We start from the raw sequence: 24,391 nt of genomic DNA, 5'->3' as shown, positions 1-24,391 counted from the left end.
GTAGAAATTAGGCCGTGACCAAAAGCTTGCTCAGGGAGATGGGTTTTGAGAAGGTTTTCAAAGATGGAAAGTCATAGAGGTTGGGGAGGGAATTCCAGAGATTAGGAATCAGGCAGCTGAAAGCTCTGCATAGCAATGGAGAGGCGAAGGGAGGGGTTGCACAAAAAGCTGGAGCCAGAGGAAAGTCACATTTGTGTGGGGGTGGGGGAATATATTGCTGGAAGAGGTTGCAGAGGCAGGGTAAGGTGAAGCGACTTGAAGACAAGGATTTTAAATTTAATGCAGGGCAGGGTGTCAATGTAGATAACAAGGATAAGGGTGATGGGCAAACGGGACTTGGTGTGTTATGGGATACGTAACGTAGAGTTTCAGACAAGGATGGCATGCCAGAGAGGAATACATTGAAATAAAGAAGGTGAAGAAAGCATGCATTATAAGGATTTCACTGGTGAAGCAGCTCAAGTAGGGGTGGTGACTGGCAATGTTGTGGAGGCGGAAGTAAGCTGTTTTTATGATCGAAAGGATATGGGGTATGAAATGCAGGGTCAAACAAAGTTGCAAACTGTCCAATTCAACCTGAGACAGTGGCCAGGGAGAGGGGTGGAATCAGTAACAAGGGAGCAGAGTTTGTGGTCATGGCGAAGAGACAGCTTTGGTATTTCCAATGTATTGCTGGAGGAAGTTATGATTCATCCAACACTGGATATCAGACAAACAGTCTGTCAGCACAGAGATATTTGGGGGTTGAGAGATGTGGTGGAGTGGTAGAGCTGTGTGTCATCAGTGCACATGTGAAAGCTAATCCTGTGTCTGTAGATGATGTCACTGAGGGACAGCATGTAATTAAGGAAGAGGAAGGATCCTTATGAGACTTTGGAGGTTTGATGCAAGGAAGGGAAGAGAAGCTGCTGCAGGAGATGTGATGGTTATATTTTTGGATAGGTAGGACTGGAACCACGTGAGGGTAGTTCCATGGAGCTGAGAGACAAAGGTGTTGGAGAACAGTGAGTTGGCTATCCATGTCTAATGCTGTAGAGAGGACAAGGTGGGATAATGTATCATGATCACAATCACAAGAATGTCATTCGTGACTTTGATTAGGGCCAGTTCAGTATTGTGAGAAGGATGGAAGCCAGACTGGAAGAGTTAAAGATGGAGTTTCGGGGAAGGTGGGCATGGGACTGGGAGATGATGATGCATTTGAGGACTTTAGAGAGAAAGGGGAGATTGGAGAGGTGCTGGCAGTTGGTGAGGACGGAAGGGTTGGGGTGGGATTTTTGAAAAAGGGGATGGTAACAATAGTTTTGAAGGGAAGAGAATTGGTGATTGAGGAGAAGGAACCTTTAACAATATCAGGAAGCGGAGTTGAGTGGTGAAGGGATCGTGGCATCTTGGGTCTTGTCGATGAGATGAATTTGGAGAGGGTGGAAGCGGGGAAGTGGGACAAACTTCAGAAACACAGCACGGGGCTGGGGTTGGTAGGAGACTTGGGTAGAACTGGAACCTGAACGGAGAGGAAGGGGAAAATACAGCAGAGGCTGGTGCATAGATGACCTCGATCTTGGTGTCAACGAAATCTTGAGCTCCTCGCACTTGATCATTGAGACGAGGGTGGCGTGATCAGGGAATAGGTGTTTAAGGCTGTGGTGGGTCATTGAAAAAAAGGTTCCGACATATTTTATCTATCCAAGCCCCTTTAGTTCTCTTCTTTGCTTGTCTAAGGTCCATCAAAAGCAATGCTCATTAACTTCCTGTTTTCTTAATTGCCTGCCCTCGTAGACTGCCTTAGAGTGAGTGATTAATTAATGTGTCGCCCTTGGCTCAGTGGTAACATGCTTGCCTCTGAGTCAGAAGGTCATGGGTTGAAATCCTCCTCCAGAAAGTTGAGCACATAATCCAGGCTGTCACTTCAGTGCAATACTGAGAGAGTGATGGACTGTCATTAACGGAGACGACTGCCCTCTCAGGTGGATGTAAAAGGTCCCATGGCACTATTTGAAAAAGAGCAGGAGAGTTCTCCTGGTGTTGTGGCCAATATTTATCCCTTATTGCTGTTTGTGGAACCTTGCTGTGCGCAAATTGGCTGCCACGTTTCCTACATTACAACAGTCACTACATTTCAAAAATACTTCATTGACTGTAAAGCGCTTTGGGTGTCCTGAGGTTGTGAAAGGCTCCATATAAATGCAAGTTTGTTCGTTCTTTCATTTCTGCTTGCTGCTTCCATAACATACCTGTGTAAAGTTAATGAAACCGCATTATTTACCAGACACCTTCATTACTGTGAATAGAGTGTGACCAGCCACTTTGGGTTGTTTCATAGGGGGGGAAGAGAATAATGAGCTATTTTTGATTCCCCTCTCAATGCATTCCTTTGCATACCAGATACAATGAACAATGTTTTCTCTTTCCTTATACAGGGCATGCAGACTCCAAAGGTAGGGACTTACAATGCATAGTTTACAACCTGGAATATATGGACTGTATATGGCAGAAGGGAACTAGCGCTCCACATGATGTCAATTACGCACTCTATTATTGGTATGTACGACAATGCTGACAGCTCAACAAAATAGTAGGTTCATGTAAAGGGAAGTATATTGATGTATATCGCACAAGATGTTGCAGGCATCGAAAAGGAACGCAGAATTACTTCCTTTATTAGTACACAACCTGAAATATAATCCATGTTGCTGACCTTATATTAAACAATGAATGGACATTTACAATGAAAAAGGAAGTCTGCCTTAGGCAACTTCTTCCTGGTTAAAGTGTCGATGTGGGGAAATATAAGAAAATAATTTTAAAATAGCGAGGTAGAGTTTCCGCTTTGGGAGCAATCGGGAACTTGCAGCCAAAATGTGCTCCAAATTGCGTTGGTTAGGTTACAGTTCAAGTTTCCGATAAAATTCATTTGTATAATCACAGATGTAAAAAAAAGCGCAATTGGGCAGCATAATAGAATGTAATTGTTTCTTTTTTTTTCTTTCCATTAAAAAGTATTCCTTGATGTATTTAAAAGTGGTAACCTGGTGCAGTTTTATGAATACAGTTGAAAATAAGTTTATTACCTAAAGAAAGCATTTTTAATAAGAATGTCTAGTGCTCCACCTGTGAGTAACCTGATTTATAATCACTGAAAATGACTTAAACAAACTATACTGAACTATTTAATAGTCTCAATCGGTGTACACTAGTCAGTTTCTTAGTAAATTAAATATTCTTTGATATGAAAAAACTTTTAAAACATGCCTCCTAGTGCCTGTGTGCATAAGAAAATGAGGCCAGTTTGAAGAGCCTTCCTGAATCGGTGGAATCTTGCAATTTTGACCTGTGGGTGTGGCTAGTTTTGTGGGCAGGGGCCTGATTTAGGTGAATTGAATCTTAGACCAGTGGAAAACACGAATGTGAAAGGTTTTGGGTGTAACTTACGTTTAAAATTCCTCGATCTTTGCACTGGTTTGGCCAATTCCGCCCGGATAATGCTGATATTACTGAGGTAAATGAGCAGAACCTCAACCCCAGCCACTTTAAAGGACATTCTTAGATAATCATCTAATATTACAGTACAGAAACAGGCCATTTAGCCTTCATGTCTTCACATGAGTCACCTAGTCTAATGCCACTCTCCTGCTTGCTCCCCATAACCTTTTAATATTACACTTTTTCAAACAACTATCTAATTTGCTTTAAAAAAAATATATAGATGCTGCTTGGGGGGAAAATCCAACCCTTAATTTTTAATTTAGGAATTCCTGTAAGAACATAAGAACATAAGAAATAGGAGCAGGAGTAGGCCAATCGGCCCCTCGAGCCTGCTCCGCCATTCAATACGATCATGGCTGATCTGATCCTAACCTCAAATCTAAATTCATGTCCAATTTCCTGCCCGCTCCCCGTAACCCCTAATTCCCTTTACTTCTAGGAAACTGTCTATTTCTGTTTTAAATTTATTTAATGATGTAGCTTCCACAGCTTCCTGGGGCAGCAAATTCCACAGACCTACTACCCTCTGAGTGAAGAAGTTTCTCCTCATCTCAGTTTTGAAAGAGCAGCCCCTTATTCTAAGATTATGCCCCCTAGTTCTAGTTTCACCCATCCTTGGGAACATCCTTACCACATCCACCCGATCAAGCCCCTTCACAATCTATATGTTTCAATAAGATCGCCTCTCATTCTTCTGAACTCCAATGAGTAGAGTCCCAATCTACTCAACCTCTCCTCATATGTCCACCCCCTCATCCCCGGGATTAACCGAGTGAACCTTCTTTGTACTGCCTCGAGAGCAAGTATGTCTTTTCTTAAGTATGGAGACCAAAACTGTATGCAGTATTCCAGGTGCGGTCTCACCAATACCTTATATAACTGCAGCAATACCTCCCTGTTTTTATATTCTATCCCCCTAGCAATAAAAGCCAACATTCCGTTGGCCTTCTTGATCACCTGCTGCACCTGCATACTAACTTTTTGATTTTCTTGCACTAGGACCCCCAGATCCCTTTGTACTGCAGTACTTTCCAGTTTCTCGCCATTAAGATAATAACTTGCTCTCTGATTTTTCCTGCCAAAGTGCATAACCTCACATTTTCCAATATTGTATTGCATCTGCCAAATCTCCGCCCACTCACCCAGCCTGTCTATATCCCCCTGTAGGTTTTTTATGTCATCCTCACTCTCTACTTTCCCTCCCATCTTTGTATCATCTGCAAACTTTGATATGTTACACTCGGTCCCCTCCTCCAAATCGTTAATATAGATTGTAAAGAGTTGGGGACCCAGCACCGACCCCTGCGGAACACCACTGGCTACTGGTTGCCAGACCGAGAATGAACCATTTATCCCAACTCTCTGCTTCCTGTTAGATAACCAATCCTCCACCCATGCCAGAATATTACCCCCAATCCAGTGATTCTTTATCTTGAGCAATAATCTTTTATGTGGCACCTTGTTGAATGCCTTCTGGAAGTCTAAATACACTACGTCCACTGGTTCCCCTTTATCCACCCTGTACGTTATGTCCTCAAAGAACTCAAGCAAATTTGTCAGACATGACTTCCTCTTTGTAAAGCCATGCTGATTTTGTCCTATTAAATTTTGTTTATCCAAATGTTCCGCTACTGTCTCCTTAATAATAGACTCCAAAATTTTACCCACCACAGATGTTAGGCTAACTGGTCTATAATTTCCAGCCTTCTGCCTACTACCCTTTTTAAATAAGGGTGTTACATTAGCAGTTTTCCAATCTGCCGGGACCTTTGCCGAGTCCAGAGAATTTTGGAAAATTATTACCAAAGCATCCACAATCCCTACTGCCACTTCCCTCAAGACCCTAGGATTTAAGCCATCAGGTCCAGGGGATTTATCCGCCTTGAGTCCCATTAATTTACTGAGTACCAATTCATTAGTGATTTTAATCGTATTTAGCTCCTCCCCCCCGAGAGCCCCCTGTTTGTCCAGTGTTGGGATATTCTTAGTGTCCTCTACCGTAAAGACTGAAACAAAATATTTGTTCAGCATTTTTACCATCTCCATGTTTCCCACCATTAATTTCCCGGTCTCATCCTCTAAGGGACCTACGTTTGCCTTAGCCACCAATTTTCTTTTTATATAACTGTAGAAACCCTTGCTATCTGTTTTTATATTTTTTGCTAATTTATTTTCATAATCTATCTTCCCTTTCTTAATCAATCCTTTAGTTACTTTTTGCTGTCTTTTGAAGACTTCCCAATCTTCTATCCTCCCACTAAGTTTGGCTACCTTATATGTCCTTGTTTTTAGTCGGATACTATCCTTAATTTCTTTACTTAGCCACGGATGGCTGTCATTTCTTTTACACCCTTTTTTCCTCAGTGGAATATATTTTTTTTGAAAGTTGTAAAATAACTCCTTAAATGAACACCACTGTTCATGTACCGTCTTACCCTTTAATCTATTTTCCCAGTCCACTTTAATCAATTCCGCTCTCATACCATCATAGTCTGTTTTATTCAAGCTCAGTACCCTTGTTTGAGAACCAACCTTCTCACCCTCTAATTGGATATGGAATGTAACCATGTTATGGTCAGTCATTCCAAGGGGATCCTTAACTAGGACATTATTAATTAATCCTGGCTCATTACACAGGACCAGGTCCAAGGTTGCTTGCCCCCTTGTAGGATCAGTTACATACTGCTCAAGAAATCCATCCCTAATACACTCAATAAACTGTTCCTCAAGGCTACCCTGCCCAATTTGATTTGTCCAGTTAATATGATAGTTAAAATCCCCCATAATTATAGTTGTTCCCTTATTACATGCCCCGACTATTTCCTGATTAATACTTCTTCCAGCAGAGTTGCAACTATTAGGAGGCCTATATACTACGCCCACGAGTGTTTTTTTCCCCTTATTATTCCTTATCTCTACCCAAACTGTTTCATTATCCTGATCCTTTGTCTCAATATAATTTCTCTGTATTACAGTGATTCCTTCCCTTATTAACATAGCCACTCCACCTCCCCTTCCTTCCTGCCTGTCCTTCCTGATTGTTAAATACCCTGGCATATTTAATTCCCAGTCATTGTCACCCTGCAGCCATGTTTCTGTAATGGCCACAAGATCATACCCATACGTAGTTATTTGTGCCGTTAACTCGTCCATTTTGTTGCGAATTCTACGTGCATTCAGATAAAGAACTTTCAAATATGTTTTGTGACAGTTCCTGCTTTTTCCTTTTTTAACACTTTACCTTTTACTCCATATCTTCTGTCCCTTCCTGATACGCTTTCCTCTGTCTCCCTGCTCAGGTTCCCAACCCCCTGCCACAGCTTTGATGCTGGGTTAATCGCCTTACGCCTTCTAGTTTTTATTTTATCTGTCGTGCCTAAAGTACACTTTCTTTCCGCTGCTCTACGCTTTTCCCTTTCACTTGTTCTTGAACAACTATTTGTACTATTTGTATTGTAGATTTCCCCTGGGTCTTCCCCTCTCTTGCTGCTCTCAGCTTTATTCCCTTCTGACTCCCCGCTCAGGTTCCCATCCACCTTCCCCAACAGCACTAGCAAACACCCCCACGAGGACATTGGTCCCAGTCCTGCTCGAGTGTAACCCGACACGCTTGTACAGGTCCCACCTTCCCCAGAACCGGTCCCAATGTCCCAGGAATCTAAATCCCTCCCTCCTACACCATCCCTGCAGCCACGCATTCATCCTGTCTATTCTCCTGTTCCTATACTCACTAGCACGTGGCACCGGTAGTAATCCTGAGATCACTACCTTTGAAGTCCTGCTTTTTAATTTATCTCCTAATTCCTTAAATTCACCTTGCAGGACCCCATCCCTTTTTTTACCTATGTCGTTGGTACCAATATGGACCACGACTACTGGCTGTTCACCCTCCCCCTCCAGAATGTCCTGCAGCCGCTCCGTGACATCCTTGATCCTAGCACCAGGTAGGCAACATACCATCCTGGAGTCACGTTTGCGGCCGCAAGTACTTAATACTTAATCATGCTTTATGAGTTCAGGATGTAATGCTCAGCTGCATTCTAATAATTATTATTAATTACAGTAGCTTTGTATACCTGTAGTTCTAAATTCAGAAAGTTAGTTGGAATACTTAAGGGTAACAAATAGTGGTCTTACTCAGTACTAAATCCAACCCCACGACTGTGAAATTAGGAAAATTACAGGCTAGGATGGAAAATAAATATACTGGGGCAGATATTGCTCCAAGCAGCAAACCAACAGTGCTCACTGCTCCATAGATTTATACTAACCCACGAGCTTACTGCGGCCTTTACTTCGGGTACTTCCTTGAATAGGAAGCGGAGAGGAGCCCAGCGTCAGTTCATGCAATGCTAGGACCCTGGGAGAAGCGAAAGGAGTGCACTGTCCCCTCGACCAATCAGATCGCAGCATTTTTGACACGCTGCATTCACTGTCTCTGCAGGCTTCCAGCGTTAAACCAGGAAGTGAAAGCTACATTAAAATCATTGTAAAAACAGTTATAGACAACAAAGAAAGAGAGGGTAAGAAATAATTGAATTAAATAAAAGAGACTGAAGGGAACAGTAACAAAAATTTTAAAACATATTTTTAATTATTGAAATTTTTTTTTAATGACCAAAAACTATTAAAATAAGGAGTAATGAAACTCCACATTTTTAAAAGTTAATTTTTAATTGTTTGGAAGTTATTAAGACTTACCATACTATTAAAGCTTAGTTTAGACCTGGTATTTTTAAGGCGTACCTGTTTTGTGGCAATATTAGTTATTTTCCAGTTGGATAGATGAGCAAGTTTACACTTTTTCAATGATTTCTCTGATTGCAGCGTGCAATGTTCCTTTAATTTGAAGCTGTCATATCGCCGGCAAACCAGTAGGATCAAGTTCCGGATTTCCGCGTTTGACTATGCATGTGCAAATGCTGGGACTTGCTCCTCAATTTCGCCACTAACAATGTTGAGCGCTGTTGAGCTCACCGTTGTTTTGCAAGCAATTTCTGGCCCATTATTTAAAATAAAAGCCACAATGAATAGTTGTAAAACAGTAGAGTTTCTGCACTTAGTTTTGCTTTTTGCCCTAATGGTCCTTGTCAAGTATAACTCATGATCAATATATGTGCCTAAATATTTTATAATAAAATCTCAATTTATGTTTAACAAATTCTGTAGTGGCAATATCTTTTGTTTTAGAACGTGTGGCCTAGTCAATGTTTCATGTGTCAATTTGTGAAAATCTAAGGAATCATAGAATGGTTACAGCACAGAAGGAGGCCATTTGGCCAATTGAGCCCGGGCCGGATCTTTGTAAGAGCAATCCAGTTAGTCCCATTCCCCTGCTCTTTCCCCGTAGCCCTGCAAATTTTTTCCCTTCAAGTATTTATCCAATTCCTTTTTGAAAGCCACGATTGAATCTGCTTCCATCACCTTATCACCCTTTCAGGCAACACATTCCAGATCATAATCACTTGCTGCATAAAAAAGTTTTCCCTCATGTTGCCTTTGGTTCTTTTGCTAATCACCTTAAATCTGTGTCTTTTGGTTCTCTTACGCCAATAGGAACAGTTTCTCTTTATTTATTTTACCTAAACCCTTCAAGATTTTGAATACCTCCATCAAATCTCTTCTCAACCTTCTCTGCTCCAAGGAGAACAACCCCAACTTCTCCAGTCTATCCACAAAACTGAAGTCCCCCATCCCTGGAACCATTCTAGTAAATCTTTTCTGCACCCTCTCTAAGGCCTTCACATCCTTCCTAAAGTGCGGTGCCCAGGATTGAACACAATACTCCAGTTGTTGCTGGATTTATCCTTACACCCTTTTTTGAATAAGGGTGTAACATTTGGAATTTCCCCAGTCCTCTGGCACCACCCCCATATCTACAGATGTTTGGAAGATTATGGCCAGCACCTCTGCACCCTTCCTTCCCTCAGCAACCTAGGATCCTAGGATGCATTCCATCCAAATTGGGTGACTTATCCACTTTAAGTACAGCCAGTCTTTCTAATACCTCCTCTTTATCAATTTTTAGCCCATCCAGTGTCTCAACTATCTCCTCTTTTACTGTGACTTTGGCAGCATCTTCTTCCTTGGTAAAGACAGATGCAAAGTACTTATTTAGTACCTCAGTCGTGCCCTCTGCCTCCATGAGTAGATCTCCTTTTTGATCCCTCCCCTCCTCTTACTACCGGTTCACTGTTTATATGCCTATAGAAAACTTTTGGATTCCCTTTTATGTTAGCCACCAGTCTATTCTCATATTCTCTCTTTGCCCCTCTTATTTCCTTTTTTACTTCTTTTCTATACTTTCTATATTCAGCCTGGTTCTCACTTGTATTATCAACCTGATATCTGTCATATGCCCACTTTTTCTGTTTCATCTTACTCTTTATCTCTTTTGTCATCCAGGGTGCTCTGGCTTTGGTTGCCCCACCTTTCCACCTCATGGGAATGTACCTAGACTGTACCCGAACCATCTCCTCTTTAAAGGCTACCCATTGTTCGATTACAGTTTTGCCTGTCAATCCTTGATTCCAATTTACCTGGGCTAGATCTGTTCTCAACCCACTGAAATTGTCCCTCCTCCAATCAAGTATTTTTACTCTAGATTGCTCCTTATCCTTTTCCATAACTAATCTAAACCTTATGATATTATGATCACTGTTCCCTATATGTTCTCCCACTGACACTTGCTCCACTTGACCTGTCTCATTCCCCAGAACTGGATCCAGCAATGCCTCCTTCCTCGTTAGGCTGGAAACATACTGATCAAGAAAGTTCTCCTGAACACACTTCAGAAACATGTCACTCCGCTTTTTAAGAAAGGAGAGAGAGGGAGACCAGGGAATTATAGACCAGTTAGCCTAACATCTGTTGTGGGGAAATTGCTGGAGTCTATAATTAAGGATAGGGTGACTGAACACCTCGAGAATTTTCAGTTAATCAGGGAGAGCTAGCATGGATTTGTGAAAGGTAGGTCGTGCCTGATAAACCTGATTGAATTTTTTGAAGAGGTGACTAAAGTAGTGGACAGGGGAATGTCAATGGATGTTATTTATATGGACTTCCAGAAGGCATTTGATAAGGTCCCACATAAGAGACTGTTAGCTAAGTTAGAAGCCCGTGGAATCGAGGGAAAAGTACGGACTTGGTTAGGAAATTGGCTGAGCGAAAGGCGACAGAGAGTAGGGATAATGGGTAAGTATTCACATTGGCAGGATGTGACTAGTGGAGTCCCACAGGGATCTGTCTTGGGGCCTCAATTATTCACAATATTTATGAACGACTTAGATGAAGGCAGAGAAAGTCTTATATCTAAGTTTTCCGATGACACAAAGATTGGTGGCATTGTAAGCAGTGTAGATGAAAACATAAAATTACAAAGGGATATTGATAGATTAGGTGAATGGGCAAAACTGTGACAGATGGAATTCAATGTAGACAAATGTGAGGTCATCCACTTTGGATCAAAAAAGGATAGAACAGGGTACTTTCTAAATGGTAAAAAGTTAAAAACGGTGGATGTCCAAAGGGACTTAGGGGTACAGGTACATAGATCATTGAAGTATCATGAACAGGTGCAGAAAAAATCAAGAAGGCTAATGGAATGCTGGCCTTTATATCTAGAGGACTGGAGTACAAGGGGGCAGAAGTTATGCTGCAGCTATACAAAACCCTGGTTAGACCGCACCTGGAGTACCAAGAGCAGTTCTGGGCACTGCACCTTCGGAAGGACATATTGCCCTTGGAGGGAGAGCAGCGTAGGTTTACTAGAATGATACCCGGACTTCAAGGATTAAGTTACGAGGAGAGATTACACAAATTGGGGTTGTATTCTCTAGAGTTTAGAAGGTTAAGGGGTGATCTGATCAAAGTTTATAAGATATTAAGGGGAACGGATAGGGTGGATAGAGAGAAACTATTTCCACTGGTTGAGAATTCTAGGAGCAGGGGGCACAGTCTAAAAATTAGAGCCAGACCTTTCAGGAGTGAGATTAGAAAACATTTCTACACACAAAGGGTGGTAGAAGTTTGGAACACTCTTCCGCAAACGGCAATTGATATTAGCTCAATTGCTAAATTTAAATGTGAGATGGATAGCTTTTTGGCAACTAAAGATATTAAGGGATATGGGCCAAAGGCAGGTATATGGAGCTAGATCACAGATCAGCCATGATCTTATCAAATGGCGGAGCAGGCACGAGGGGCTGAATGGCCTACTCCTGTTCCTATGTTCCTATGTTCCTAGAAATTCTTCCCCCTCTTTTCTCTTTACACTATTACTATCCCAGTCTATATTAGGATAGTTGAAGTCCCCCATTATCACTGCTCTAGAGTTCTTGCACCTCTCTAGAATTTCCCTGCAAATTTGCTCCTCTATATCCTTCGCACTAGTTGGTGGTCTTTAGAATACACCCAGTATTGTAATGGCACCTTTGATGTTTCTTAGCTCTAAACAAATAGATTCTGTCCTTGACCCCTCAAGGACATCCTCTCTCTCCAGCACTGCAATATTCTCCTTTCTTTCCTTTCCTACTTTTCCTGTACACCTTATATTCAGGAATATTTAGAACACAATCCTGACTTTTTTTGAGCCAGGTCTCCATTATCACCACTGCATCGTATTCCCATGTGGTTATTAGAGCCTGCAGCTCACCAACCTTCGGCTAAAATTGCTGAACAGAAATGATTAATCAAAATGTATGCAAGAGAATCAAAATATGCAAGCAGCTCATTGCTTTCACATTAAACAGAATTAAAATGATCATTTTAAATTTTTATAGAAAGAAAGCAAACAGACGTACATTTATATAGCGCCTTTCATGACCTCAGAACGTCCCAAAGTGCTTTACTGCCAATGAAGTACTTTTGAAGTGTAGTCACTATTGTAATGTAGGAAACGCAGCAGCCAATTTGAATGCAGCAAGGTCCCACAAACAGCAATGAGATAAATACCAAATAATCTGTTTTAGTGATAGCATGCTTGCCCGAAAATAGTGCACAAGAAACCAAATAGGATCATTATATACTGTTAAATACGTTGTCTTTTCCCATGCCTTGTATTCAGATTGCAGTGAACTCTACTGTAAGTAATAAACTTTTAAATATTTATAGGCATAAAGAGCTGGAGTACGCAGTGGAGTGCAATAGTTACATTAAAAATCAGGGGAGTAGTGTTGGCTGCCATTTTCAAGGTGGTGATTTCATCGAGTTCAGTGATTTCAACATATGCATCAACGGCTCCTCTGAAATGGGGCCAGTGAGACCAGCATACTACACGTTACAGCTTCAGGATCTAGGTAAGATGAGCTAATACATTTTAATGAAGGCATTTTATTTTTCAATTTGTACTGCTATCGTGAAAGCAGTGATTCATGCCAAGTGTATTTCCACAGGCCTTAATCGGCCTTGAGCACCTCCCAAAATAGCCACTAATGCCTCATCTCATGCCTACATGTCCATTTTCAAGGATCATTTGGCACTGATCTGAAGTGACTTGACCTAGCACAGGGCTGCTAAACCAGTTGTTGAGCCATAGCTGTCATCCTGGGTGAGATCAGCAAACTTGGTGTAAACCAGAATACCAAACCCAGATCTTTCCTGGTCTGTACACCATTTAAGTGCTGCATTTGCTCACTTTATCTTTGAGACAACCAAATTGTTTTTACAGAAAATGATGTAAGTGTATCAACATTGATATTACAAAAAATTTTACGAGTAGTGCGTTTCCTATTTGCAAAAGATCCCATGGCACTATTTGAAGAAGAGTAGGACGTTCTCCTGGTGTCCTGGCCAACATTCATCCCTCAACCAACACTTCGAGTTGCAAATGGGGTGCTTATCGCATCTATGCTCTCTTTTGTTTACACCGAGAACTCCAAAACAATAATTATTTACAGAAAGTGGGGGTGATTTTCATTTCAGACGTTTATTGGGCGAATGTGTGTGGGCATCTGCTCCACCTGCTCGATGAATTTGGCAGGAGGCCCGATCAATTTTTGTGTTCGGGACTCATTGACGTTGAAAAAGCAAGCTGTCCGCACTAGTCGTGCTCCTTAGAAGCAACTTGTCAATTGGGAGTATGGGAAATCCAGTGGGGGTGGGGTGGGGGGGTGGGGGGGAGCGGCCACCCCTAAAGGGAGAGGTGCATTTTTCAAACCACTTACCGTGGCTCTCCTCCAATGGCCTGCTCGATGAGGGCTCTTAGTTGAGCCATGGATCTGATTGCAGTTCGGCCACTGAGCATGTTTCTGAGAGAAATCATGAACTGAGTGTGCAGGGGATATCCTGTGTCCTCAAGCAACCAGTTCCTCACTTGCTGCACAGGGGTAAAGCGTGGGGACATGGAGCATTGGCACAAGATAAAAGCAGCTGTCAAAAAAGCAGGCACACACCAGTTGCACGTTATTGGAGTGGAAGCTCTTGGGATTCATGAAGGCACGGGGGTTGTGTGAAGGATGACATGGGTGCAGTCAATGAGGCTTTGGACTTGGGGCAAGCCTACAATCTGAGAGAACCCCAGAGCCCTATCCCGCTGCATCCGTTTGTCTAAGGCGAAAGTGATGAAAGTGTTTGCTCTAGCAAACTTGGCATCAGTCACCTGCTTAATGCAAGCATGGACAGCTGAACCTAAAAGGAGTCGGAGCAAAGAAGTTGAGTGCTGCCTTGACCTTGACTGCAACAGGCAATACTGTGCTAGCTGTGGCAGCTGGTTGTAGGTCTTGTTACAGGAGGCGACACAACTCTGTGACATCCTCACTGAAGAAGTGCAGCCTCTTTATGCACTTTTCCTCACAGAACTGCAGGTATGAAGTCCTGGGCCTTTAGTCTCTGTTGGGAGGGTGAGGATTCCTAGTAGCTTTATTCAGTCATATTAAATGGCCTCATAGATGTTTAACTTGCATTGAGTAGATACCTGTGGTTATACTCATGAAGTACAATTGTTGCATTTTCAGTTAAGGCAGCAGCTCCTGACAAGATTAACATGACCTTATCAAGAACAGATACCATTTATCTCCAATGGGATCCTCCAACTGGCAAAATCAAGCCTCACTGTCTGGAATATGAAGTTCAATTCCGAGGAAAGGACTCCCACTGGGAGGTAGGAAAATTAATCACTTTAACAAACGACTCAAAACTCTGTACTCTCAAAAGGCCCTTCTTGCTCGGCACAGTAAGCTAAATATCATGAGATGAGGCTCTCAGTGAGAAGTCTCACTGAATGGGTGCATGGATCAGAGAATTAGGCTTTGGATCCATTACACACAGACTCCCAATCATTATGACCGTGAATCAGGTGAACTGGCCTCTGTGCCGGATTCTTCAATCTGCACTCCCATCAACCAAGACTCCCCACTGACGGCCTCAACTTACATAGAATTTACATAGAATGTACAGCACAGAAATGGGCCATTCGGCCCTTCAGGTCTATGCCGGTATTTATGCTCCACATGAGCCTCCTCCCACCCTACTTCATCCCATCCTATCAACATATCCTTCTATTACTTTCTCCCTCATATACTTATCTAGCTTTACCTTGCAAAATTGAATCTAATTACTTAGCCACTGGAATGATCTTCAAGAATTTTTTGCTGCTCCCTGGTCTATCTGCTGCTTCTAATTCTTCTCTCTGTGGCAATGAAGTCATTGATGCTATTTTAGTTGGAGTGAAAGGTTTCATAGCTCACTCTTTCCCTCCCATCAGATCTGGTACTGTATCTTGGTTCAGGTGGCATTCTGCTCTAGTAAAAATTCTGCCATTACATCTGACATCTTGATTAATGTGAAGCAATCTGAGCCAACTTCATCTCTTCTCCCAACTTCTGCAAATCCACTACTACAGCTCTCAAGCTATAAATGTATTGAACAGAAGTGTAAATTGCTGTTGTCTTGCTACTCTAGCAGCTGGTTATTCTGGTCCCTGGCCAAAACTGTCTCTTGGCTTTTGTGAATCCACCCTTCATCTGTCCTGATGGTTCAGCTGTTAGTTCTTTTTAAGAGAAAATTAACCTTTATGGTGTACTTTTCTGCTTCATTTCCACTGTGATTGAGCCCATGTTCAATCCCTGATTTGTATTAAGTTAGCTGGTGTGATGTTAAGTGCCCTTCAATTGACCACAGTGCCCCTGGTTTAGGGAGAGGAATATCAGCCAGGGTTCCCACTTCTGCATGCTAGTATGCTGAAAGTGCATCTGTGGACATCAGATGAAGATGGGACTGGGCTCAGCTGTGATACCCCCATGACTGAACTGGTTGCTTGTCAAAATTCACACATGAAGAATGGCCACTTGGGTGAGTTACTGGAGGGTAAATGACTCCCATAGAACTATACCCTAGGAAGCCATCAACCTTGCGGAAAGGATGGAGAAAATTGGCAAAAGACAAAGATTGTTGCATTTCTCCATTCTGTTCCAACATTAGGCCCAATATCCAGTTTCATGTCTACCAGATCTGTTGGTTGCTTTGCAATTTGGACACGAGCAAGATCCAATAGTATCCCTTGCATCATCCTCAAGATGTGTGCCTCCAAATTTAACCTTTGTCCAGTGCATCTTTTCAACCTTTCTTGCTTCCCATTCTACCTTTCCTTCATTTTAGAAGTGTTCACCCTATACCTAAGAATGGTCATTCCTCTTGCCTTGAAATCCCTATTGTGCTTGCATTGGTACTTTCTAAATTTATGGAAGGTGCTGTCAGTTCTCAATTTATCACCACTTTGAATGCATTTGGTTTTCTGGTATGGGCATTTTGCTAATAAAAAGAAACTGTAATGCTGTAAATCCAAAATAAAAACAGAAGCTGCTGGAAATGCACAACACATCCATCAGCATCTATAAAGGGAAAAGCCAGATTAACATTTCAGTTGTAAATCTTTTGTCAGATCAGGAATATAGCATCAGTTTATCGTGCTTAATTTATCTCTGCACTTGTTGTACAAGTAGCAATATAACATTGTCACAAGTTCTTGGAAAGATTTTAAATTGTGTGCTACAATTTCTATTCTTGGAAGTATGTTTTTTTTAAACTGTGCTTTGTTTCCAGTCTAAAATAATTCCAGAGGGAGCCACCTCTACTTTTCTGAATGTAACGGCTAAACCTATGTACTGTGTCCGTTTGAGAGCCACTGTTAATATATTTTGTGCTGACGATAGCTTTTGGAGTGATTGGAGCTCTGTCCAATGCTTGGCAGGTACGTCTGATTCGAGTCTAGCATGAGAAATGTTTGTGACAATTCTGAGACAAATGCAAGGTACAAAAATTACTGCAAATCTTTACAATGTTTTTCCTTATTTGTTTTGCACATTTTAATTGATATCAAATTTTCATTGCAGTGCCAGTATAGCATGTAATATTCTTATTTATTTTGACTTGTTTCCTCAGCAGTGCATTCTGATATTAGACTAGATTATTAACTTTATTGGGAACAAAGCTACTTCGATATAAATAGGACAGGTGGATTGAAATAACTGGTGTTTGCTCTTTGGATGTCAGCATTCTGACTGCTTGACTTATGGGCCATTGGTGAAAGTAGTTTAAAGCTATTGCGTCTTCATTTATAAAACTACATTATCATTACTGTGAAATTAGGAAATGTTAAATTCCCAGACGCTGCGGGATCCTTGTATAATAAACTTCAGTTAATTGAAGAGTTCCAGCAGAAAAATGTCTTTCATTTCAGTATATGAAAAGGCCTATTTTCCCCAATATTTCAATGACTTTAAATTATATTAAGAGAATCATTGCATTCTTAGGAGGAAAGGGTATCTTAACCAAATGTAACAAACCACCATATTACTGTATCCCTTTATATTCACTGGCTAATGTACAATAATGATTCAAGACCAAACTCTTTGGAGACATGAAGATCCCCTCCCTTCATTTTTTTAAATGAAACCCCACTAAGGCAAAATAATCAATGTTAAGAAGGCAAAATATTTTTGCTGTTAGGTTGTGGAAAAATTGCTTGAACAAAGGACCCATAACTGATTTAATGAGCCATTTGCAGTTTCTCTGTACTGGCCAGGTGTGCTTAGACAAGCAAGGCTTAATCTTAGGGAGGCAGATGATGGTGGCAGTGGTGAAAAGATTTATTGGCGTCTTCTTAGGACTTAACAGGTGGTTTTATAAGTAATACAGACTTAGTGGTAATATGGCACAGTAACAGACAAATACTGCTGATTGTGACTTGTGCTCAATGAAACTGAGTTCATTCTTGTCCTCTGAACTTGCAGGACATTCCGAGGGAGGAGAAGATGTGATAATCAAAATTAACTTTTTGGCAGAACTGGTTGTCCTCATAGCTTTAGCATCAATCACATTGGTACTATGTATGAGTGCTCTCTACTGGATCAGATGGAAAAGGTAAGAGTGTTTAATACAATGGCAATATGGCCAGTGCTTTCTGTTTAACAGCAAATTAGTTATGGTTTTCAAAATATAATCAGTAACCTTAAGAACTCAAAAATGTTGTCAAAATATACTTATTTCTATAGGACTACAATAATCATCTTAGAAACTAGTAATAAATTTTAATATTCATTATTATTACTATCCCACTGCACAATTACTTCGGTTCGATATAAATGTGGTTTAATCATTTTTTTTTGTCTGCTGTATAACCAAAATCCAGTTAGTTACTGGAAGCAGAGCTAATGAACCATGAGATGGGAAGGTGATATATTCAAAGTGGTTACCTCATATGCATTCTAGTAAAGAGAGACATACATTTATATAGTGCCTTTATAGCACTCCCTCAGTTATGCACTGGAGTGTCAGCCTATATTTTGTGCTTACATTGCTGGATTGGGACTTGAACCCACAATCTTCTGACTTAGAGTCAAAAGTGCTACCAACTGAGCCATGGCTGATTATAAAGATTGGTATCATGTTTTAGCACAAAATGACTTGAACATATTAGATGCATATCCTGTTTAAGTCATTTTATATTAAACTGTGGTACCATTTGTGCTAATGACGACTTTCCTGATGCTCGATTATTTTATTTTTCTCTCTCAGACTGATTGCAAAGAAGAAGCCTAACATGTTGCTCAATGACGACACCAAGAACATCAAAAAGAGCAGCAGCATTAGCTGTTAAAACATTTCTCATATTTTCAGAATGTGTATTGCTGAATACCCTTAGTTCCCAACCACTGCATAGTAAATGTATACCTTTTTAAATTTGCATTTCAACTTAGTCAATGAACCTATTATTGAAAGTTCAATAATTCCTTAAATGTTTGTAGACTTATCACGCACATCTTGCAAGCACTAAGGGAATAGTCCAGTGAGCTAACACCGCAGCCATTTTGTCCACTTAAATCAATTAGAACACAAATTTGCTCAGCTCCCATGCCATTGCTCTTGAATAGTCTGGGTTGTGAACTACAGTTATGAACATACGAAAATGACGGGCAGGAAAAGACCAGCTGGTCCATCAAGCCTGCCTCACATTCATGATGCCTGGAGCATAATGTGTTCAGCTTCTAAGAATGATCTCTATTTATCCTAAGGATGCCCCTTTAAGTCCACCATTGGAGAAGTGGTCTAAATGGGCACATCGTAAGATCATTTAGAGGCTAATTGAACTTGTTATTGGAAGATAGCAGCTTCTTTTCCTTGGAGAGGCACTAGGCTATCTCAAGTTCAGAAAATGAATTAGGAAATGATTGGGTTTCTTTCTGTGTTCTTTGTTTTTTTTAAAAGGATATTCAGTTGTGATCTTTTTGGTGTTTTATACAAAATGTGGAGTCTGAAGGATGCTCTACATCCAATAATGTTTTTAGGTATCTGACAACAATCTTTCATGTTGGTCATAAGCCAGATGGTATGCTCTTTTATAAGGACCATTTTATACCTTGTAATGCAAAATGTATCACCGTTCTCCTACAATAAAACTATGCCCCTTTAAGTACACAAAATCTAATTGCTGTTAAATAAACACTGGATGAGGTCAGAGTTTAATTGTTTAGGCTGCAGGTCCTGATGCTGTTTTGTTTAAAATAGTGCACTAGATAAGATCATACTGAGGCCTTTGTTTCTTTAAACTATTTTTTGAAGTATGACACAGAAATATGAGTGTGTTGGATGAGAAATATGATTAACAGGAAATTTATGCTAGATGTATCATTTTGTGGGCCATAATTCGTTGTAGCAGAGCATCTAATGGCATCTGCCATTAGTTAGACTTGTCCTTGCACATTTAGGTTTTAAAATTTTTTGTGTGGCAAGTTGCTGAAAGTGCGAGCTGATAAACATCATAACAAGGGACACCGGGCCATGAATAAACAGGGCAAGCATTTGTGTATCTCCTTAATCAATCAGATTGAAGGATTGTGCAATTAGCAGCACAAAGACTGAGAAGGAAAAGTTTAAAAATAAATTAAAAATGTTTAAATTTTACATTTTTCTCCCAACAACAATAAAACCTGAAGGAATGAGACTCCACACTTGTAATAGTTAATTTTCAGTGCCAGAGAGGTTGACTGGCAGTAATTAACACTTATCACATCGATAAAAGGGTACTTAGACTGAAATGAACAAGACTTAATTTTCTGTGGTGAGTTTAGTTCATATCTATCCCACACATACAGCAACTTCATGCCGTTCAATGCATTTCAATGGTGAGGCAGACAGCGAGATGCCGTTTTTGCGAAGCTAACGGCGGAGCAGTGCAACTCGCTCAGCAGCTTCTGGATTTCTGCATTTAACGGCGCATCTGCCCCTCGCCTGAAGTTGCTGTAGATTCTGTGCATAAATAATGGAGAATGCCATTAGCCTGACCATTGTTTTGACAGCAAATTCTGGCCCAATATTTTTTATATATGTGTAGATCATTGTGGTTAAGTTTTTGAAAAATATTTGCAGTTTTAGATACAATAATTTATGAAGTACATCTACGATTCAAAAAGACTGAGTATTGTCTTCATGACTGTGTATTACTATTTTCTGTATTACATAATTTCTGCTGTAAACACAGTGACAGTCCTATAGCTAAAAAACAAAAGTAAAAGCTGAACAAGGTCCCTGTTTATAGTTTTCTAACCATCACAATTGTAGCAAAATGAATTTTTATGCAGTTTAAGTATATTTTTAAAAAACTCCCATGTTTAGTAGTACTGAGAGTACTTAGAATTTTCAGCATAGCACATTTTAGTTATTGAATGTTTCTGTGTGCAACATTAGCAGTCAAAGCTTCCAGGAGGTTTGCTGGCCCCTGTGAAATCATTTGGTGCAGTCTCTCTCATGAATTAACAGGCTTTCGGAGGCTTCCTCCTTCCTCAGGTGAACGTTTGTTGGAACATTTCCAACAAACGTTCACCTGAGGAAGGAGGAAGCCTCCGAAAGCTTGTGAATTTAAAATAAAATTGCTGGACTATAACTTGGTGTTGTAAAATTGTTTACAATTGTCAACCCCAGTCCATCACCGGCATCTCCACATCATGAATTAACAGGGTCACAAAACTGCACTGGATATCTGTGTTGTAAAAGTGCAAAGTGAGAAAAGCTAGCACTTGATCATATCTCTCAGAAATATCCCAAAGCGCTTCACATAGAATTAATTCAATTGTGTCACTGTTAGTGGGTATGTGCAGAAGCCATTTTGTGCACAGCAAGTTCTCACAAACAGCAATGAGACTGATGACCAGTTAATGTTTTTGGTGATGGAGGAATGTTCAACAGGACACCAGGAGGATGCTCTACTCTTCTTCAAGTAGTGTCGTGGGATCTACCTCGATGACCAGAACAGGCAGATGTGACTGCAGTTTAACGCCTCGTCCAAAGCATTTAAAATTCATTAAAAGGTTTACAAATGAATGTGCTAAGTCTTAGTAATCTTAATTGACACCATAAAGTTTTATTTTTTATTAAGATTTGGTATATCTGCCATTCAGATGAAATACTTCACTATTAAAATATATTTCCTCAATACACTGACTAATTGTATTGATAAGAACTTTGTTTCTGAGCTGGATCTCGTGTCTCATAATGCAAAGTATGACATTTTGTAAAAGCACCATTTTCAGTCTGTTTTGTTTTGAAAACAGAAAGTGGGAAAGGAGACAGATTTACTATAAAAATTATGAATTTTAATGAAGGTAGAGAACAAGACATTAACAAAGAAACTTTAAGATACCCACATGAATATTTTTGTTTAATTTATCCAGCTAAAGGTAACAGCTACCACAGCACTGCAGCATTAAGAGAATAACTTCCCATTTGAGTGCACTATTCCAGTGGAAAGAATAATGGAGGGATAAATGTCTAATTCCTCTATTGTCATTGGTCAAGTTTCAATCATGAGTTCTTCCCACTAGCCCTGTGACTGACCGAGTTTATAGTGACTGAGGGATTGGTATCCAGGGACATTCCTTGTGTTACATCAATTTGTTTGTAAATTCTCCATGTTTCTAAGCAAAGTAGAATAACAGCCATGTTTAAAAAAGTGGACAGAGGATTCAGTGTGAAAGGAACAGATCTAGTCAGAGAATATACCTGCATGATTCTAATTGCTAAACTGCATGGGTTTTTTTTGATAAAGGTTCATCCAAAACTATAATGTGCCATTGTTCTGACTCTTTACACCTGAAATGATAAAATATGTAGAAAACAGATCGATCCATAATCTATCCAGGTATTATTTTGTTCTCCGTTTTTATTTTCTCTTCTGCATACAAGTATGATCCTTTATTTGCAATACAAAATCAGATCTATACCGCAAGCATGCACATACAGGTATGATGGTACTAGACTAGTAACATGGTCTACAGAGAGCTCTCACATAAGTGGCCAATGAAACTTAATTGGCTGCAGGTGGGGAGGTGGGGGAGAGATGGGGGGGTGGTGGGAAGAGAAGTCGGGAGAGAGGTGATGCAGCTCAGCCTGATGCTGTTCCTACTTAACACCCACACAGATGCACTTTCCAGCAGCGGTCAAAAAAAAAGACTTGCATTGATATAGCACCTTTCATGACCTCGGGATGTCCCAAAACCCTTCACAACTATTGACGTACTTTTGAAGTGTAGTCGCTGTTGTAATGTAGCGGAATGCTGCACAATTTGTGCACAGCAAGATCCCAAAAACAGCAATGAGATAATGACCAGTTAATTAGTTTTAGGTTTTAATTGAGGGATAAATGTTGACCAAGACACAAGGGAGAACTCCCCTGCTCCTCTTCCAATTATGCCATGGGATCTATTATGTCCACCTGAGAGGACAAACCCGGCCTCGCTTTAAAGTCTCATCTGAAAGACAGCACCTTCGACAATGCAGCACTCCCTCAGTACGGCACTGGGGTGTCAGCCTGGATTATGTGCTTAAGTCTCTGGAGTGAGGATTGAACCCACAACCTTTTGACTCAGACACTGGTTTGTGATCAGGAATTGGAACCACAGCTCATTTGTTTTCTTCCATTACTTGCAAAATTGTAGTGCCCTAACTCTCTGAAATCCGTTCACAGATCACTTATGGACTAACCATCTTTAGACTCTTTTTTGAGTCTCAGAGGGTAGAATTAAATTGGAGTTTCTTTGTTGCAAACTATGATGTATGGCCTATGTTAAATATTTTAGACACCGTTTCATCATAGTTACTTTTCTTGAAAGGCAACTTGCTCAAATACAGAAGGCAATGCAATGATGTGATCAGTCTGATGCCTTTACTGCATTCATGTGTAGGATGCTAGAATTTTTTTTAAATTTTCATCTGTTTTAAGAGAGACTAAAGTAGGAAAGAAAGGGAGACTTGCATTTATTTCAGATTTCCAGCATCTGCAGTATTTTGCTTTTGACTTGCATTTATGTAATGCTTTTCATGACCTCAGGACGCCCAAAGCGTTTAACAGCCAATGAAGTCCCTTTTTGAAGCGTAGTCACTGTTGTAATTCAGGAAACGCGGCAGTCAATTTGCGCACAGCAAGGTCCCACAAACAGCAATGTGATAATGATCAGATAATCTGTTTTAGTGATGTTGGTCGAGGGATAAATATTGACCAGGACATTGGGGAGAACTCCCTTGCTCTTCTTCCAAATAGTGCCCTGGGATGTTCGACGTCCACCTGAGAGGGTAGACAGGACCTCGGTTTAACATCTCATCAGAAAGATGCTCTTCCGACAGTACAGCACTCCCTCGGTACAGCACTGAAGTATCAACCTGGATTATATGCTCAAGTCCCTGAAGGTTAGAGTGAACTGCAGCGAACATTGCATCGAACATATCAGGAACTCCCAAGGCAGGCAACGATGCAACATTCATATTGTTGGCTGGAAATTGAAGTTCCATGAGCTCTTTAAAAGTTAACAAAGCTGCTTTCAAGAAAGCACCGATGATATTGAACTAAGCATTACCTACTGCCAATTTTAGCTGTTTAAAGGATGCCTTTATGTGCCTCTGTGCTTCCGAAGGACTCTTGCGGTATTGAAAGTCTGCTTTTGGAGCTGGCATAGACTGGGCACTATCTATCTGGGGGGAACCTTTGAGCTGAACATCATAAAACTCTGGCAAATGCCATGAAGAAGGTGCCATGTGCATTTTCATAAGACATCCGCATTACCTGGATTATTTTTCAAGTAAGATCTACTCATAAATGAGAAATGACGAGATCATGTCAAAAAGAAAAGGGGGAAAATCTGATTTCAAATCACTGCATGGGTCTATAGAATGGGATCAAATTGCTCTTCTCCTCTCCTCCCCCATATGCTTGTTTGGTTTTTTTAATTCATTCATGGGGTGTGGGCATCCCTAGCAAGGCTGATTTATTGCCCATCCCGAGTTGCCCTTGAGAAGGTTGTGGTGAGTCGCCTTCTTGAACTGCTGCAGTTCCGATTATCAGCAGTGCTAAATGGAAAATTTTTCAAGCAGCCACTTCCCAAAACAAGGTGAAAGTGACTTCATCTGATCCCTTAATTGT

The 24,391-nt window shown here is 40.7% G+C and overlaps 1 protein-coding gene across 1 annotated transcript in view; it reads left to right on the top strand.

Annotated features, from left to right (window-relative positions):
- The window catches only part of LOC137332694 (interleukin-13 receptor subunit alpha-2-like), a 30,655-nt gene extending 9,243 nt beyond the window's left edge, over nucleotides 1-21,412 (top strand). Inside the window, exons 5-10 of the mRNA XM_067996640.1 lie at nucleotides 2,421-2,541; nucleotides 12,598-12,782; nucleotides 14,439-14,584; nucleotides 16,525-16,672; nucleotides 17,715-17,844; nucleotides 18,499-21,412. Of these exons, the coding sequence (XP_067852741.1) occupies nucleotides 2,421-2,541; nucleotides 12,598-12,782; nucleotides 14,439-14,584; nucleotides 16,525-16,672; nucleotides 17,715-17,844; nucleotides 18,499-18,580 (812 nt within the window). The 3' untranslated portion in view covers nucleotides 18,581-21,412. The remainder of the gene's footprint in view (nucleotides 1-2,420; nucleotides 2,542-12,597; nucleotides 12,783-14,438; nucleotides 14,585-16,524; nucleotides 16,673-17,714; nucleotides 17,845-18,498) is intronic.
- The last annotated feature ends 2,979 nt before the right edge of the window (nucleotides 21,413-24,391 follow it).

The sequence above is a fragment of the Heptranchias perlo genome, chromosome 15 (assembly GCF_035084215.1).
Source record: "Heptranchias perlo isolate sHepPer1 chromosome 15, sHepPer1.hap1, whole genome shotgun sequence".
NCBI classification, from domain to species: Eukaryota; Metazoa; Chordata; class Chondrichthyes; order Hexanchiformes; family Hexanchidae; genus Heptranchias; species Heptranchias perlo.
The sequence above is the reverse complement of the archived record's forward strand: the minus strand, read 5'-3'. Positions and strand labels throughout refer to the sequence as shown.